The sequence below is a fragment of the Mobula birostris genome, chromosome 6, assembly GCF_030028105.1.
Source record: "Mobula birostris isolate sMobBir1 chromosome 6, sMobBir1.hap1, whole genome shotgun sequence".
Classification (NCBI taxonomy): domain Eukaryota; kingdom Metazoa; phylum Chordata; class Chondrichthyes; order Myliobatiformes; family Myliobatidae; genus Mobula; species Mobula birostris.
This window is the reverse complement of record NC_092375.1, coordinates 104194796-104214113: the sequence shown is the minus strand read 5'-3', so window position 1 is coordinate 104214113 and position 19318 is coordinate 104194796. Positions and strand designations below refer to the sequence as shown.

Below are 19318 nucleotides of genomic sequence, written 5' to 3'. Positions count from 1 at the left end.
ATTTTTATACACACATTCTTTCTCTCACTCTCCTTTTTCTCCCTCTGTCCCTCTGAATCTACCCCTGACCCATCCTCTGGGTTCCCCCCCGCTTGTCTTTCTTCCCGGACCTCCTGTCCCATGATCCTCTCATATCCCTTTTGCCAATCACCTGTCCAGCTCTTGGCTCCATCCCTCCCCCTCCTGTCTTCTCCTATCATTTTGGATCTCCCCCTCCCCTTCGCACTTTCAAATCTCTTAGTAACTCTTCCTTCAGTTAGTCCTGACGAAGGGTCTCAGCCTGAAACGTCGACTGCACCTCTTCCTAGAGATGCTGCCTGACCTGCTGCGTTCACCAGCAATTTTGATGTGTGTTAATTTATACAAGAATTGATTTGGAATCATCGAATTCCATCTGGTACTTTAGAAATCTGTATGGTCCATTTCTATATTTCTCTCCAAAAAAGAAATTGAAAATCCGTTAAGATGGTGGCACACTTGGTAGCACAACCTCCCCATGTCCCACAAATGGTGCAAATGTTCGTCTTAAACACTTTTCTTGTGATTGAAAACCCCGTTGGACATTGGTAATCCAAAATACTGCAAATCTGGTTCTTTGGTTCATTAGCGAGAGTGACAGTGGGGGAGTTGTGGGTTCTTGGTTGTTGCACAGACCAGCCCTCATGCCACGGCGTTTCCTGTCAGGTCACCTGGAGAATGAAGTACCAGAGCACCTGGGGAATGGGAGAGAACTGGGGCGCTGTGGGAGAACTGGAATGTGTGCTAGAGTAGGGGCTAACCTGCACCGGTAACTCTCCTGCTGGTGCTGCTCTCTTGTATTCATTCCCGGGAAGACAAGCTGATCGCCTTCATCTGCAGCTGACCCAGCGTGAGATGAGGAACTACTGCATCTTTGTCCTTACAGAAACGTGGCTCCAGGACAACATCCCATGCACCCTCAATCATCAGGCCATTATGTTGTGACTGCATGTGTTATCATAACTGTATGTGCTGTGTGTGACTGCATTACAGTGTTTTGCACCTTGGCCACAAAGAAACGATGTTTCATGCAGCTGTATAAATGTGTATGGTTGAATTACAATCCAACTTGAATTCTGGATAAGGAAATTCTTGTTCATCTCTATTCTAAAGGGACGTCCTTGTATTCTCAGAGTTACTCATTTAAGAATGAGAAGAGGCAATTGTGTTTTACTCAACAGATCATGAGCCTTTGGAGCTCTCAAAGAACAGTGGAAGAAGATTCCTTCAATATTTTTAAGATGAGGAAGAAACTTTCTTTTAATAAGCAAAGGGTCCTCTGCCTGTGACCATAAGAAACTACAGAGTTGTGGGCACAGTAAAGACCATAAGACCATAAGACATAGAAGCAGAATTAGGCTATTCGGCCCAGTGACATTCTCCACTATACCATCATGGCTGATTTATTATCCCTCTCAACCCACTCTCTTGTCTTCTTCCCGTAACCTTTTTATGCCCTTACTAATCAAGCACCTATGAATCTTCACTTTAAATATACCAAACGACTTGGCCTCCACAGCTGCCTGTGGCGATGAATTTCACAGATTCACCACTCTCTGGCTAAAGAAATTCCTCCTCATCTGTTCTGTGAGTCTCTCTCACAATAGGAAGAATCCTCCCCCATCCTCTCTATCCAGGCCTTTCAATGTGCGATGTTTCAATGAGATCACCCCTCATTCTTTAAAATTCCAGTGAGTACAGGCCCAGAGCCATTAAACACTCCTCAAACGTCAACCATTTCATTTCTAGGATCAATCTTGTCAGCCTCCTCTGGGGCCTCTCCAATGTCAGCACATCTCTTCTCAGATAAGGGTCCCAAAACTACCACAATAATCCAAGTGCAATCTGACCAATGGCTTATAAGGCCTCACTATTACATCCTTGTTTTTATTTTCTAATCTACTTGAAATGAATGCCTATATTGCATTTGCCTTCCTTACCACTGGCTCAACCTGCAAGTTAACCTTTAAGGAATCCTGCACAAGGACTCTTAAGTCCTTTTGAACCTTGATTTTTGAATTTTCTCCCCATTTTGAAAATAACCTATGCCTTTATTCCCTTCCACAAAGTGCCTGACCAGACTCTTCCATACACTATATCCATCTGCCACTTCTCTTCCATTCTCCCAATCTGTCTAAATCCTTCTGTAAGCCTCTCTGCTTCCTCAACACTACCTGCCCGTCCATCTATGTTCATATCTTCCACAAATTTGGCCACAAAGCCATCAATTCCACCATCCAAATCAATGGCAGATAATGTGGAAAGAAACCATAAAGCAGCCAACATAGTCAAAGAGACCTCCCACCCTGGATGTTCCTTCTTCTCCCTCCCATCGAGCAGGAGATACAGAAGCCTGAAATTACATACCACCAGGCTCAAGGGCTCCTATTATCCCACCTTTTTAAGACTATAGAACAATTCCCTAGTACGTTTAGATAGACTCTTAACCTCACAGTCTACCTTGTTATGACCTTGCACCTTATACCTCCCTGCACTGCACTTTCTCTGTAGATAGAATAGCATAGAATAGAATAGAGAGTTTTTGTCATTGCTTAAGACAATGAGATTGTGGTGCTACTCCAGTCCATAAAAACAGATATTTACAATGCATTCTGGTACAACTTAATTAAAAAAAACAATTCCCATATTTACATGCAACAAGTGACTATGGTAGTCCATAACACTCAAAGGCCATTGGCAAACCGAGGTGTAGCATTATTCAGCTGCACAAATACCCTTAGGTAGAAACTGTTTTTCAGTCGAGCTGTCTTAGCTAAGCATCTTCTGTATCTCCTACCAGATGGCAGGGGATTGAACAGATTGAACTGGGATGGGAAGGGTCTTTAATGATGTTACAAGCCTGTCATAGGCATCGAGAGTTGTAGATTGTCTCCAAGTCCAGGAGTTGAGTTCCAGTGATGTGCCGAGCCGTCCAAATCACCCATTGGATTGCTTTGTGATCCGACTCACTGCAGCTAGAGTATCACGCTGTCATTGCATATGCCAGTATGCTTTCTATCACACATCAATATAAGTTGGCCAACAATTTTTGAGGCAGATTAGCTTTCCTTAAGCCCCTTAGGTAGTATAGTTGCTGTTCTGTCGTCCCTTCTATCGAGGTTGTATTCATGGACAATGATCTCCTTGGTGATGTTCATCCCCAAAAACATGAAACTGGAGACTCTTTCCACTACTTCACCATTTATGAACAGTGGGACTTGTTTGGGACCTCTTGCCTTCTGGAAGTCAATTATCATTTCTCTTGTCTTCTTGACGTTGAGTGATAGGTTGTGATTCCTGCACCAATAGGACAGTTTCAGCACCTCCTCCCTATAAGCAGATTTATTATTGTTTGTGATAAGGCCAATCGCAGTTGTGTTACACTTTATTCAGCACCTTGATATTGTTTTACCTTGTACTACCTCAACTTCAGCACCTAAAAGCCTGGAACAAAAGCACCAAAGAGTCTTACAGAAGATTCTGAGGATCAGCTGGAAGGACAGACTCACTAACACCAGCGTATTGGAGTAGGCCTACATGAGAAGCATCCCCACTATGATAAGGCAACACCAACTCCAATGGATAAATCATGTAATTTGGATACCTAACTCTCATCTCCCCAAACCAAGCCTTCACTCCCAGTTGAAGGAAGGTCAGTGAGCTTTGGTGAGCAAAGGAAACTCTTCAAAGATAACATCAAATTCAGCCTGAAGAAATTCAACATTACATCTAAAACTGGGAAGACATTACATTCAATAGATACACCTGGAGGAAGTCTGTTCAAGAGGGAGCTGTGAGAATGACCTTCACTCTAGCAAAGAGAACAAGCAGCAGCTGTAAAGGAGAGACTGAACAACCAAGACCCAGCCACTACCACAGCCACCATCTTCTCCTGCCCACACTGCACCAGGATATGTGGATCTCAGATAAACCTCTATAAGCCACCAGAGGGCCCACCAATAGACAACTCCTGAGAAGAACATCACACTCAACTTGAGTGATGGCACTATTACTATCTCAATGCACTGCATAATGATTTGATCTGTATGAACAGCATGCATAGAAACATAGAAAATAGGTGCAGGACTAGGCCATTCGGCCCTTCGAGCCTGCACCGCCATTTATTATGATCATGGCTGATCATCCAACTCAGAACCCCGCCCCAGCCTTCCCTCCATACCCCCTGACCCCCGTAGCCACAAGGGCCATATCTAACTCCCTCTTAAATATAGCCAATGATCTGGCCTCAACTGCTTCCTGTGGCAGAGAATTCCACAGATTCACCACTCTCTGTGTGAAGAAGTTTTTCCTAATCTCGGTCCTAAAAGGCTTCCCCTCTATCCTCAAACTGTGACCCCTCGTTCTGGACTTCCCCAACATCGGGAACAATCTTCCTGCATCTAGCCTGTCCAATCCCTTTAGGATCTTATACGTTTCAATCAGATCCCCCCTCAATCTTCTAAATTCCAACGAGTACAAGCCCAGTTCATCCAGTCTTTCTTCATATGAAAGTCCTGCCGTCCCAGGAATCAATCTGGTGAACCTTCTTTGTACTCCCTCTATGGCAAGGATGTCTTTCCTCAGATTAGGGGACCAAAACTGCACACAATACTCCAGGTGTGGTCTCACCAAAGCCTTGTACAACTGCAGTAGTACCTCCCTGTTCCTGTACTCGAATCCTCTCGCTATAAATGCCAGCATACCATTCACCTTTTTCACCGCCTGCTGTACCTGCATGCCCACTTTCAATGACTGGTGTATAATGACACCCAGATCTTGTTGCACCTCTCCTTTTCCCAATCGGCCACCATTCAGATAATAATCTGTTTTCCTATTTTTGCCACCAAAGTGGATAACTTCACATTTATCCACATTAAATTGCATCTGCCATGAATTTGTCCACTCACCCAACCTATCCAAGTCACCCTGCATCCTCTTAGCACCCTCCTCACAGTTAACACTGCTACCCAGCTTCGTGTCATCCGCAAACATGACAGACTTTACACTGTAGCTCAGCACATGGTAATAATAAACCAATGGACTATTATTAGCCCAGTTTCATAGAGCATACACAACCCTCTCAGCCCAGAGTTCCCTCCACCCACAAAGCAACCTAATCCTCTGTGGTGTTGGGGCAACCTGACAGTCCGTGGGGTGTGGGAGGAAACCCAGACAAAAATGCAGATTGGGGTTGAACGCCCGTCTCAGCCACAGAATCAGACCAACATCCATTCCAACCATCTCATCTAGTCCCATTTGTCCACGATTGACACATATCCTTCCAACTTTTCCTATCTATGGACCTACCTAAATGGCTTTTAACTGTTATTGTCTCAACCACTACTTCCAGTGGCTTGTTCCCCATACACGCAGCCTTCTGAGTGAAGCGGTTCCCCTTTCAGTTCATTTACAAATCTTTCTCCTCTCATCTTAAACCTCTGCCCTCCAGTTTTAACTTCCTGTTGCCCAGAAAAGAAACTGTGTGCACTCCCCCAAGATGGGGGGGCGGGGGGGGGAGGTGCAGCAGCAGTGCTACCGACTACACCTCACCATTTGGTCTCAACAGGTCCAACGAGATAAGTATTGCCAGTCGCTACCTACCTGGACTTGTCCATCATCTTCATCCCTTCTTCGTCCACCAATTATCTCAGGCCCCTGTCTCACCCGGCAACCACCTCCTCTTTACACTGGCCATCTCCCCTCCTCACTTAGCCCCGATGCATTGTCTTGAATGCAAATATTGATAACATGAATGTTTAATTCCGACTCTTCTTTTATTGTTGTTTAGCATTTCCTTTTGGACTTCCTCGGTCAGTACTACGAAGCTTCATACTGTTTATTGTTTTTGCACTTGTTCCTGTATTTGTATTGGTATTGATTACCATCTACACAGAGTTTGTAGTTGTGTTGATCGTTACCACGTACAGTGTTTGTATTTGTACTGATCATTACCACAAACAGTGTTTGTAGTTGGATTGATCATTACCATGTACAGTGCTTGTTGTTGTATTGATCATTACCACATACAGTGTTTGTAGTTGTATTGATCGTTACCACGTACAGTGTTTGTAGTTGTATTGATCGTTATCATGTACAGTGCTTGTTGTTGTATTGATCATTACCACGTACTGTGTTTGTAGTTGGATTGATCGTTACCACGTACAGTGTTTGTATTTGTATTGATTATTGCCATGTACAGTGTTTGTAGTTGGATTGATTATTACCTTTGCCAGAAAAGCAAGCGGACATGGTCAGGGGGTTCAGTTGTTGTGCAAACCAAACCTCAGAATGGGGAGGAAATGTGATCTAAGTGACTTTGATTGTGGAATGATTGTTGGTGCCAGACAGGGTGGTTTGAGTATCTCAGAAACTACTGATCTCTTGGGATTTTAACACACAACAGTCTCCAGAGTTTACAGAGAGCTGTGCAAAAAACAAAAGCAGTTCTGTAAGCAAAATGCCTTGTTAATGAGAGAGGTCAGAGGAGAATGGTCAGACTGGTTCAAGCTGACAGGAAGGTGACAGTAACTCAAATAACTAAGCTTTACAACAGTACTGTGCAGAAAGGCATCTCTGAATGCACAACATGTCGAACATTGAAGTAGTGCGGTGGCTCAGAAGAGCAAATAGGTGAAGAGGATTGCAGTGTCAACAGGAGATTCCATAGTCAGAGGAACAGAGATGAGGTTCTGTGAGCACGACAGAAACACCCGGATGGTACGATGCCTCTCTAGTGCCCGGGTCAGGTCCATGGCATTCTCAAGGGCAAGAATGAGCAGCCATAAGTCTTGGTACATATTGGCACCAATATCATCTGTAGACAAGGTGAGCAGGTTCTGAACAGAGATTTCAGGGAACCAGGTCAAAAACTGACAAACAAGAACTCCCGGGTAGTAATCTCTGGATAGCTGCCCATTCCACATGCCAGTGAGGGTGAGAATACTGTTACGTACCCCGTAACTGGGTTGCCAAACCAGCAGAAATGGACCACTTAGTTGGAGTCTGGATTACTGGAACTAAGAAAGTTTTATTAAAGAAATAAGTAACACAGTACTCTAATCATAAGGATATAAATGCGACGGGTTAGCAATGATAAAACACACATGTACCCAGAACTAGGATAATAGGATCAATCAAGCTCTATCACAGTCTAGGGGTAAAATGATCAGTCTCAAGTGACACAGAGTTCAGTTCAGCTCAGTACAGTTCGCAGTAATTGCTGTTGTGCCATTAGACAGAGAGAGAGAGAGGGGGAGAGCGCGAATGATGATATGCAAATCAAATTCAGACAGACCTTGATATTCCTCGCAGTTAGCTTTCGGGCGAGCCCTTTTTAATGTCTTCTGAGGTCACCGACTGTGACCCCTCCGTTCCGGATACGATCGTTCTTCCGCGGTGAACCCGGCACCCAGGCAAGGGTGGACACACACACCAGGTTCCCGCCGATCGTACCTTCTCACCCTGTGCGTTTATGGTCGGTCCCGCGACCAGACCTCCAAACTCCCACCAACTTGTGGGGGCACACCGCACTTCCAGGGTCTCGTTATCTCGTGATCTCGTGGTGTCTGTCTTGCCTTAGCGAACCTGTTCCTTTTATCCCCCTGCTGGGATATCGCCTGTCCATCAAACTTCAAACAGTTCAGGTTCAAAGCAACCGGTCTGTCAATACTCAGAACTGTGTCTCTTTTCATTAATCTCTCTCACCTCTCATTAACATTTTGAATGTTTCTCTATTTGTCTCTCTTATCTCTCTCATCCACATCAATCTTCTGATAACTTGGTTTTTCGTCACAATACGATGAATTGGAAGGTGAATGCATGGCTGTGGAACTGGTGCAGGGGGCAGGGGTTCATTGGGATCTCTTCTGGGAAAGGTATGACCTGTACAAAAGGGATGGGTTACTCCTGAACCCAAGGGGATCCAATATCCTTCCAGGCAGGTTGGTACAATTGTTCAACTAGGTTTAAACTCATTTGGCAGAGGGATGAGTGACAGTGCTAAAGATGAAGTGGTTGGTTTATAAACAGAGGCAGTGTGTAGTGAAACTCCCAGCAATAACAGGCTGATGATAGGACAAAATTGCAGCCATCAAGATGAATTACAATATAAAAGGTGGACAAAGTCAAAAAGGATGAATATAGGACTGAAAATGTTATATTTGAATGTGCGCAGTATATAGACAAAATCAAAAAGGGTGGATATAGGGCCGAAAGTGTTATATTTGAATATGCGTAGTATATGGAATAAGGCAGAAGAACTTAAGATATAGGAGCAGAATTAGGCTATTTGGCCCATCAAGTCTGCTCCACCATTTCATCATGGCTGATCCAATTTTCCTCAATCCCAGTTTCCTGCCTTCTCCCCATATCCCTTCATGCTCTGACCAATCAAGAATCTATCAACCTGTGCCTTCAATATACATAAAGGCTTGGCCTCCACAGCTGCCTGTGGCAAAGAATTCCACAGATTCACCACTCTCACATCACAGGAAACATCCTCTCCACATCCACTCTATCAAGGCTTTCACTATTCCATAGGTTTCAATGAAGTCACCCCTCATTCTTCTGAATTCCAGTGAATACAGGACCAGAGCCATCAAACATTCTTCATATGACAAGCCATTCAAACCTGAAATCATTTTTGTGAACCTTCTTTGAACCTTCTCCAGTTTCAGCCCATCCTTTCTAAGATAATGAGCCTAGAACAGCTCACAATACTCCAACTGAGGCCTCACTAGTGCTTTATAGAGTCTCATCATTACTTCCTTGCTTTTATATTCTAGTCCTTTTGAAATGAATGCGAACATTGCATTTGCCTTCCTCATCATAAAATCAATCTGCAAATTAACCTTAAGGGAATCCTGCAAAGGACTCCCAAGTCCCATTGCACCTCAGTATTTTGTATCTTCTCTCCATTTAGAAAACAGTCAACCCTTTCATTACTTCCACCAAAATGCATGACCATACACTTCCCGACACTGTATTCCATCTGTCACTTTTTTGCCCAATCTCTGAATCTGTCTGAGCCCTTCTGTAGTCTCTCCACTTCCTCAAAACTATATGCTCCCCACCTATCTTCATATCATTTGTAACAAAGCCATCAACTCCATCATCCAAATCACTGACATATAATGTAAAAGAATTGGGCCCGACACAGACTCCTGTGGATCACCACTGCTCACTGGCAACCAGCCAGAAAAAGCTCCCTTTATTCCCACTCTTTACCTCCTGCCAATCAGCCACTGCTTTATCCATGCTAAAATCTTTCCTGTAATACCATGGGTTGTAGTTTGTTAAACAGCCTCATCTGTGTCGCCTTGTCAAGGTCCTTCTGAAACTCCAAGTACACAACATCAACCAATTCTCGTTTGTCTATCCTGCTTGTTGTTTCTTCAAAGAATTTCAACAGATTTGTCAGGCAAGATTTTCCCTTCAGGAAACCATGCTGACTACAGCCTATTTTATCATGTGCCTCCAAGTACCCTGAGACCTCACCCTTAATAATCGACTTCAACATCTTCCCAACCACCGAGGTCAGACTAACTGGCCTATAGTTTCCTTTCTTCTGCCTCTCTCCCTTCTTGAAGAGTGGAGTGATATTTGCAATTTTCCAGTCTTCCAGAATCATTACAGCATTGAGTGATTCTTGAAAAATCATTACTAATGCCTCCACAGTATTTTTAGCCATCTCTTTCAGAACCCTGGGCTGGACACCATCTGGTCCAGGTGACTTATCTACCTTCAGACTTTTCAGTTTCCCAAGAACCTTCTCTCTAGGAATGGCGACTTCACACACTTCATGACTGCTGACACCTGGAAACTTCCACCACACTGCTAGTGTCTTCTATGGTGAAGACTGATGCAAAAGCTGTGTAACTTGCAGCACAGTTACAGATTAGCATGTATGATGTCGTAGGCATCATTGAAACATGGCTGAAAGAAGATTATAACTAGGAGCTTAATGTCCATGGATACACATTGCATTGAAAGGACAGGCAGCAAAACAGAGGGAGTTACTCCATTGGTAAAAGATGAAATCAAATCTTTAGAACGTGGTGACTGTGGGTCGGCAGGTACAGAATTGAATCACTGTGGATAGAGCTAAGGATCTGCGCATTTAAAAAGACCTTGATGGGTGTTATATACAGACCCCCAAGGAGTAGTAAGGAAGGGAGATTGAAAATGCATGACAAAAGGGCTGGGGAACTTCAATATGCAGGTAGATTGGGAAAATCAGGTGGGTTCTTGATTCCAAGAGGGGCAATTTCTAGAGCACCTACGACATGACTTCTTAGAACAGCTTGTGGTTGAGCCCACGAGAGGATCAGCTATTCTGGATTGCATGTTATGCAATGAACCCGAATTATTTAGAGAGCTTAAGGTAAAAGAACCCTTTGGGGAAAATGATCAAAATATGATCAAATTCATCCTGAAATTTGAGAAGGAGAAACTAAAGTCAGATGTATCAGTATTACAGCAGTATTAAGCAAATTACAGAGGCATGAGAGAGGAGTTGGCCAGTATTGATTGGAAAAGAACACTGGCAGGAATGATGGCAGAGCAGCAATGGTTGGAATTTCTGGAAGCAATTTAGAAGGCATAGGATATACAGTATACATCTCAAGGAGCAAGAAGTAATCTAAAGGAAAGATAACACAACAGTGGCTAACAAGAGAAGTCAAAGCAAACATAAAAGCCAAACAGAGGACATATAATAGAGCAAAAATTAGTGGGAAGCTTTTAAAAACCAACAGAAGGCAACTTAAAAAGTCACTAAGAAGGTCAAGATGGAATGCAAAAGTAAGCTAGCTGATAATATTAAAGAGGATATCAGAAGTTTCTTCATATACATAAAGAGTAAAAGAGAGGTGAGAGTAGATATTGAACCACTGGAAAAAGATGCTCAAGAGGTAGTAATGGGGGAAACAGAAATGTCAGATGAACTGAGTAAGTATTTTGCATCAGCCTTCACTGAGGAAGACAGAAGCAGTATGCTGTAAGTTCAAGAGTGTCAGGGGACAAAAATGTGTGTAGTTGCTTATTATTAAGGAGAAGGTGCTTAGCCTGAAAGATCTGAAGGCAGATAAGTCACCCAGAGCAGATGAACCTTAGGGTTCTGAAAGAGGTGGCTTAAGATATTGCGGAGGCATTAGTAATGATCTTTCAAGAATCACTAGATTCTGGCATGGTTCTGGAAGATTGGAAAATTGCAAATGTCGCTACACTCTTCAAGAAGGGAGAGAGGCAGAAGACAGGAAATTATAAGCCAGCTAGTTTGACCTCAGTGGTTGGAAAGATGTTGGAATCAACTGTTAAGGATGTGGTTTCAGGGTACTCGGAGTCACAGGATAAAATAGGTTGCAGTCAGCATGCTTTCCTCAAGGAAAAATCTTGCCTGACAAATCTGTTGGAATTCTTTGAAGAAATATCAAGCAGGACAGACTAAGGAGAATCAGTTCATGTTGTGTACTTGGATCTTCAGAAGGATTTTCAAGGTGCCACACATGAGGCTGCTTAACAAGCTACAAGTCCATGCTATGAAAGGAAAGATTCAAACATGGATAAAGCAGTGGCTGATTGGCAAGAGGCAAAGAGTGGGAATAAAGGGAGCCTTTTCTGGTTAGCTTCCAGTGACTAGTGGTGCTCCACAGGGGTCTGTGTTGGGACCACCTCTTTTTACACTATTTCTCAATGATTTTGATGGCTTTGTGGCAAAGTTTGCAGATACTAAGATAGGTGGAGGGGAGGGTAGTTTTCAGAAAGTAGAGAGGCTACAGAAGGACTTTGATAGATTGGGAGAATAGGCAAAGAAATGGCAGATGGAATAGAGTGTTGGGAAGTGTATGGTCGTGCATTGTGGTAGAAGAAAGGGTTCACTGTTTTCTAAATTGAGATAAAGAATGAAATTGTCTGGTGAGAGACTCTAAGGCCAGAGGTCACAGCCTCAGAATAGAGGGGTGTCCTTTTAGAATGGAGATGAAGAAGAATTTATTTAGTCAGAGAGTGTTGAATTTGTGGAATTCGTTGGCATGGGCAGCTGTGGAGGCCAAGTATTTATGTATACTTAAGACAGAAGCTGACAGATTCTTGATTGGTCAGGACATGAAGGGATATGGGGAAAAAGCAGGAGAGTGGAGCTGAGGAAAATTGCTCAGCCATGATGGAACGGCGGAGCATATTCGATGGGCCAAATGGCCTAACTCTGATTTTTATAACGTATAGTCTTCTAGACGGGCTGCAGTAGCAGAAAACCATGAACACACACTCAGTGGCTACTTTACTCGGCAAAGGAGTATACCTCTGTCAAATCGACTCTCACCCTCCTTCACTCCAGTGAGAAAAGCCCGAAATCTATTAATAAAAAACTAATGCTATATCTGATATCTGAAATTCCTTTGCCTCCAACAGATGCCGCTCGACAGGTTGAGTTCCTCAAGAAGTTTGCATTACCAATTCTCGTTTCACAAACCTTGCAGCAGCGTCACAGATTCAGACGCATACGACATAAATTAAACTTAAATTACAAACGTTTGTATATGACACTGAAAATAAAGTGCGTGCAGACCAAGTCATTAGTACTAAGAGAAACACAACCAGAGACAAGTCTATTGGTGTCCATTGAAAATCAAACCAGCAGTCTTTCTCTGCACCTATGCTGCCTGAACCGCTGAGTTCCTCCAGCTCCTTTGTGTGTTAATTCCTGCCTGTAGCGGCGAGAAGAGGATATGGCCCGGAAAACCATGATAGGTAACACAATCACGAGGAATTCTGCAGATGCTGGAAATTCAAGCAATACACATCAAAGTTGCTGGTGAACGCAGCAGGCCAGGCAGCATCAGGCAGAGATGCTGCCTGGCCTGCTGCGTTCACCAGTAACTTTCATGTGTGTTGCATAGGTAACACAATGCTATCCTGATGAAATCTTGGCACGAAACGTCAACTTTTATTCCCTCCACAGAGCTGCTGAGTTCCTACAGCATTTTGTGTGTGTTTCTCTGGATTTCCAGCATCTGCAGAATCTCTTGTGTTATTAATGATAAGGTGCCACTTTCATGAAGCAGCTCCTCCTGTAGGTGCTGTCCACCTTTCCGAAAAAGTGTAAATGCTCCGTTGCGCTTTAGCGCCAGGAGATCCTTTGCGGGAAGCCAGGAGAGTAGGTTTCTTTCTGGGGGACCAGGAGCCTTTGACAGTGCCGCACTACCTTAGCGGGGCACTTTCTTGCTCAACGCCGATGAGTTGGGATTGGAACCCACCACGTTCTGACGGAGAAACGGGAGGACCACCCATTGTCCGGCTCCCCTCACGTGAGCCAGGCCCGGCTCTCTAATAAATGAACGAAGGGACTTGTTGTTTTGAGAGGAGAGGAGAGGAAGGAAGGAAGAGAGGAGTTGTTGGCAGCAAGGAAGAGTGATGACTCGGTCCGGTATCTGGTTCATCCTTAGGAGAATAATGGCTTTGACTCGGCTCCCCGGTATAGCCAAATCCTCTCGGAGAGGGGCCTCGCCCAACGGGGCAGTGGAGTCGAAGAACACAAAAGATGCCGAAGGTTCTGAGACCTGCGCAGGCTACTCGGCGCCATCCGGAACCAGAGTGCTGCGGGTCAGAGGTTTGTCCGAAATGCCTGGACCCAGCACGCTTCGTAACCTGGTCGAGTTGTTCTGGGGAGACGGCTTTAGTAGAATACACGACATTCAAGTGAGTCAGAAAGTGTGCGAGTTGTGTGAGTAATCAATCTTAGTACTTTTGTGCGCCTTATTTAACCCACCCAGTGGACCTCTGTTGCGAGAAACATTAACCGGGAGAAATTATACGTGTGCTCTCTGTGTGGACGCTTCGAACCATTCCTTGTCGGGACAAAGAGACTTGCAGGAACACAGGTTCGAGTCTTTTAACCACATCGCTGTTCCGCGGTAATTTTTAAACATTCCCTCACCATTGGTTTGCTTTAGTTTGGGAAAAAAAAGGTTTAAGAACCATTTGAACGCTGTGCATGAAGTTGCCCCCCCGCCCCCTGGGATTGAGTGAGTGAGGATTGGGTTACTTCTGCAATCTAGCGCAACACTTCCCGCAGCTTCCTGAAGCTCATGTATTTTTAATTAGTTCTTCAGTCTTCGATTCTTGATTTTGTGTGTGCGTGTGTTTCCATCAGCACTTTACCTTTTCCACCATCACCTCCCAGCTTCTCATTTCACCACCCCTCCCCCTCCACCACCCCCCACTCCCCCTCCCCCTCACCTGGTTTCACCCATCACCTTCCAGCCCCCCCCATCCCCCCATCTTCTTATCCTGGCCGCTTCCTTTCCAGCCCTGATGAAGGGTCTTGCCTGAAATGTTGACTGTTTAGTCCTTTCCATAGATGCTGCCTGACCTGCTGAGTTCGTGCAGGGTGTTGTGTGTGTCAGTTACCCTTTGCCTTCCCTCCCCAGTTCATTTGCAGACTTACACTGTTGGTTCCACTTCTAAGTTTTGCTGACAAGTTCACTCAGCACTGCAGACTTGTTCTTACATAGGATCACGCCATAGACCCTACAGCACAGAAACGAGCCCTTCGGTCCATCTAGTACATGCCAGACCATTGATCTGCCTAATCCCATTGACCCACACTTGGACCATAACCCTTCATAACCCTCCCATTCATGTACCTATCCAAGTTTCTCTCAATTTTGCAATCAAACCCAGTTCCACGCTCTCACCACACCACCCTTTGAATGAAGTTCCCCTCATGTTCCCCTTGAACATTTCACCTTTAACCCTTAACCCATGATCTCTGATTCGAGTCTCATTCAACTTCAGTGGACAAAGCCTGTTTGCATTTACCATATCTATTCCCCTTATAATTTTGTATCCCTAAAATGTTGATTTAAGGGATTGAATTTAATTGCAAGTTCCTTGCCTTGTTCTACAGCCACAGAAAGCCTCTGGCTTTCTCACTCCAGCAGACCTCAACAGGCTCCCACCCCTGAACAACAAAGGTGATCTTTGAACAAGAGCTTCAATGTGTGCTCCAGATCTGCAGAGTCGTTGAGCAATGCAGCATGTAGGCGCAATCCGTGGAAGTACCTTTGGGACAGAGATGAGGAGTTTCTTTAGCCAGAGGGTGGTAAATCTGTGGAATTCATTATCACAGACAACTGTGGAGGCCAAGTCATCGGGTGTACAGTCGGTCCTCCTTATCTGCGGGTTCCGCATGCGCAGATTCAAACAGCCGCTGATCAGGAAAACCCGGAAGTTCTCTCTCCAGTACTCATTGTTTGAGCATTTTTTCTGGTCATTATTCCCTAAACAATACAGTATAACAACTATTTACATCGTATTAGGTATTATAAGTAATCTAGAGATGATTTAAAGTATACGGGAGATGTGCGTAGGTTATATGCAAATACTACGCCATTTTATATAATGGACATGAGCATCCGCGTTTTTAGGTATCCGCAGGGGGTTCCGGAACCAATCTCCCACGGATAAGGAGGACCGACTGTATTTAAAGCGGAGGCTAAAAACCGAATCAGAATCAGGTTTATTATCACCAGCATGTGTCATGAAATTTGTTAGCTCAGCAGCAGTTCAATGCAATACACAATGTAGAAGAAAAAAATGAAATAAGAAAATCAATTACAGTATACATATATTGAATAGATTAAAAATCGTGCAAAAAACAGAAATAATATATGTTAGAAACTGAGGTAGAAATGGGTTCACTGTCCATTTAGGAATCGGATGGCGGAGGGGAAGAAGCTGTTCCTGAATCGCTGAGTGTGTGTCTTCAGGCTTCTGTATCTCCTAGCTGATGGTAACAGTGAGAAAAGGGCATGCCCTGGGTGCTGGAGGTCCTAATAATAGACACTGCCTTTCTGAGACACCACTCCCTGAAGATGTTCTGGGTACTTTGTAGGGTAGTACCCAAGATGGAGCTGACTAGATTTACAACCTTTTGCACCAGACAGTGACGCAGCCTGTCAAAATGCTCTCCACGGTACAACTATAGAAGTTTTTGAGTGTATTTGTTGACACACCAAATCTCTTCAAACTCCTAAAGAAGTATAGTCGCTATCTTGCATTCTTTGTAGCTGTATCGATATGTTGGGACCAGATTAGGTCCTGAGATTTTGACACCTGGGAACTTGAAACTGCTCACTCTCTCCACTTCTGATCCCTCTATGAGGATTGGTATGTGTTCCTTCGTCTTACCCTTCCTGAAGTCCACAATCAGCTCTTTCGTCTTACTGATACTGAGTGCCAGGTTGTTGCTGTGGCACCACTCCACTAGTTGGCATATCCCGCTCCTGTACGCCCTCTCGTCACCACCTGAGATTCTACCAACAATGGTTGTATCGTCATTAAATTTATAGATGGTATTTGAGCTATGCCTGGCCACACAGTCATGGTTATAGAGAGAGTAGAGCAGTGGGCAAAGCACACACCTCTGTGGTGCATCAGTGTTGATCATCAGCGAGGAGAAGATGTTATCACCAATCTGCACAGATTGTGATCTTCCGGTTAGAAAATCAAGGATCCAATTATAGAGGGAGGTACGGATGCCCAGGTTCTACAACTTCTCAATCAGGATTGTGGGAGTGATGGTGTTAAATATTGAGCTCTAGATGAACAGCATCCGGATGTAGGTGTTTGTGTTGTCTGAGGTCGTGTGGAGAGCCATTGAGATTGAATCTGCCATTGACCTATTGTGGCGATGGGCAAATTGTAATGAAGCAAGAGTTCAGTCCAGTCATAACCAACCTCTCAAAGCATTTCATCACTGTAGATGTGAATGCTACCGGGCAATAGTCATTAAGGCAACACACGCACAAAATGCTGGTGAACGCAGCAGGCCAGGCAGCATCTGTAGGAAGAGGTACAGTCGACATTTTGGGCTAAGACCCTTCATCAGGACTAACTGAAAGATTCAAAGATTCAAAAGATTCAAAAAAAACTTTGTCATTCTAACCGTACATCAGCTCTGCAGGGCAGAATGAGACAGCGTTTCTCAGGGGCGGTGCAATCATAACATAACAAACACAACACTAAATAATAAACATAACAATAAATAGTAAAACACAACAGCCACATGTCAGTTAAAATCAGTTATAAGTGTCCAGTGCAAGTTAAAAGTGTCCAAAGCAGAGTCAGGTGGAGCAACTATTTAGCAGTCTGACTGCCTGTGGGAGGAAGCTGTTTAGTAGCCTTGTGGTTTTAGTTTTGATGTAATGTTTGCCTGATGGCAGAAGAACAAACAGTTCGTGGAGAGGGTGTGAGGGGTCTTTAATGATATACTGTGTCTTCTGGAGGCATCGACTCTGAAAGAGGTCTTGGACAGAAGGTAGGGAGACCCCAATAACCTTCTCTGCTCCCCTAACCACCCTCTGCAAGGCTTTTTTGTCGACAGCACTGCAGCTGGAGTACCAGGTGGTGATGCTAAAGGTCGACACACTCTCAACTACGCCTCTGTAGAATGTATTTAAGATGTTAGTGGGGAGTGATGCTTGTTTAAGCTTCCTCAGAAAGTGCAATCTCTGCTGAGCCCGTTTCACAATCCCAGGTGAGATTGTCCGAGATCTGCACTCCAAGGAACTTGATGTTTCCACTCTCTCCACTGTGGAGCCGCTGATGCTGAGGGGTGTGTGCTCAGGCTGAGACCGTCTGAAATCAACGATCATCTCCTTGGTTTTAGTGACATTAAGCATCAAGTTGTTATCCCTACACCAGCTCTCTAGGTGTTTGACCTCCTCCCTGTACATAGTTTCATCTTTTCTGCTGATGAGCCCCACCACTGTGGTATCATCAGCAAATTTAATGATCAGGTTCTCCTTGAATCTGGCTGCACAGTCATGTGTTAGCAGTGTAAACAGCAATGGGCTAAGCACTCAGCCTTGTGGGGATCCAGTGCTCAGCGTGATGGAGTCAGAGATGATCCTGCCAACATGGACTGACTGTGGTCTCTCTGTCAAGAAATCCAGAATCCAGCGACACATGGCAGTGTTAAGGCCAAGCAGCGACAGTTTCTCCACTAGTCTCTGCGGGATGATGGTATTGAACGCTGAATTGAAATCAATGTACAGGATTCTGGCATAAGTGTCTTTGTTGTCCAAGTGAGAGAGAACTGTGTGCAGTGTGGTGGATATTGCATCCACCGTAGAGCAATTTGGACGATAAGCAAACCGTAGAGGATCCAGTGATGAGGGGAGGCTGGCTGTGATATGAGGCTTGACAAGCCGTTCAAAACATTTCATCACTATGGGGGTCAGTGCAACGGGATGGTAATTGTTTAGACAGGCTACAACTGATTTCTTTGCTACAGAGATGATTGTGGAGGCTTTGAAGCATCTGGGGACAATAACTTAACTAAGGGAGATGTTGAAAATGTCTGTCAGGACATCTGCTAATACATCAGCACATTCCTTGAGCACACATCCAGGGATGTTGTCGGGACCTCCCGCTTTTGGTGAAAGAAGAGATAGTAAGAGATTTGAAAGTGGGAGGGGGAGATCCGAACTGATAGGAGAGAACAGGAGGGGGAGGGATGGAGCTAAGAGCTGGAAAGTTGTTTGGCAAAAGGGATACCAGGCTGGAGAAGGGAGAAGATCATGGGACGGGAGGCCTAGGGAGAAAGAAAGGGGGAGGGAAGCATCAGAGGAAGATATAGTGAGAGGGACAGATGAAGAAAAAAGAGAGAGAAAGAAAGAGGGGAAATAATAAATAAATAAATAAATAAATAAATAAGGGATGGGGTAAGGAGGGGAGGTGGGGCATTAGCGGAAGTTTGAGAAGTCAATGTTCATGCCATCAGGTTGGAGGCTACCCAGGCGGAATATAAGGTGTTGTTCCTCCAACCTGAGTGTGGCTTCATCTTTACAGTAGAGGAGGCCGTGGATAGACATGTCAGAATGGGAATGGGACGTGGAATTAAAATGTGTGGCCACTGGGAGATCCTGCTTTCTCTGGCGGACAGAGCATAGGTGTTCAGCGAAACAGTCTCCCAGGCTGCATCAGGTCTCACCAATATATAGAAAGAAACACACACGGTCGTATACAGACTCCTTACAGACAGCAGCAGGAATGAGCTCAGGTCACTCGTGCAGAAATAACATTACGCTAACCACACGGTCATCTGTGCATGGAGCCAAAAGAAGTTGGGGGGCGGGGTTTAAGGTGGGTTCTTTTGCATCTGTAGTTATTCATGAGACAGACATAGAGTCTATAGGAGTGAGGAAAACCAGCAGCAAGGTGATGGACCCTATACAGATTACAGAGGAGGACGTGCTTGCTGCGTTGAGGCAAGTTAGCGTGGATAAACTCCTAGGGC

At 44.6% G+C, this 19318-nt stretch overlaps 1 protein-coding gene across 1 annotated transcript in view; it reads left to right on the top strand.

The window, feature by feature from the left end:
• The first annotated feature begins 13635 nt into the window (after nt 1-13635).
• LOC140199856 (cytochrome P450 27C1-like) overlaps nt 13636-19318 on the top strand; it is a 50153-nt gene continuing 44470 nt past the window's right edge. The window contains exon 1 of the mRNA XM_072262361.1: nt 13636-13713. Coding sequence (XP_072118462.1) covers nt 13636-13713 — 78 coding nt within the window. The remainder of the gene's footprint in view (nt 13714-19318) is intronic.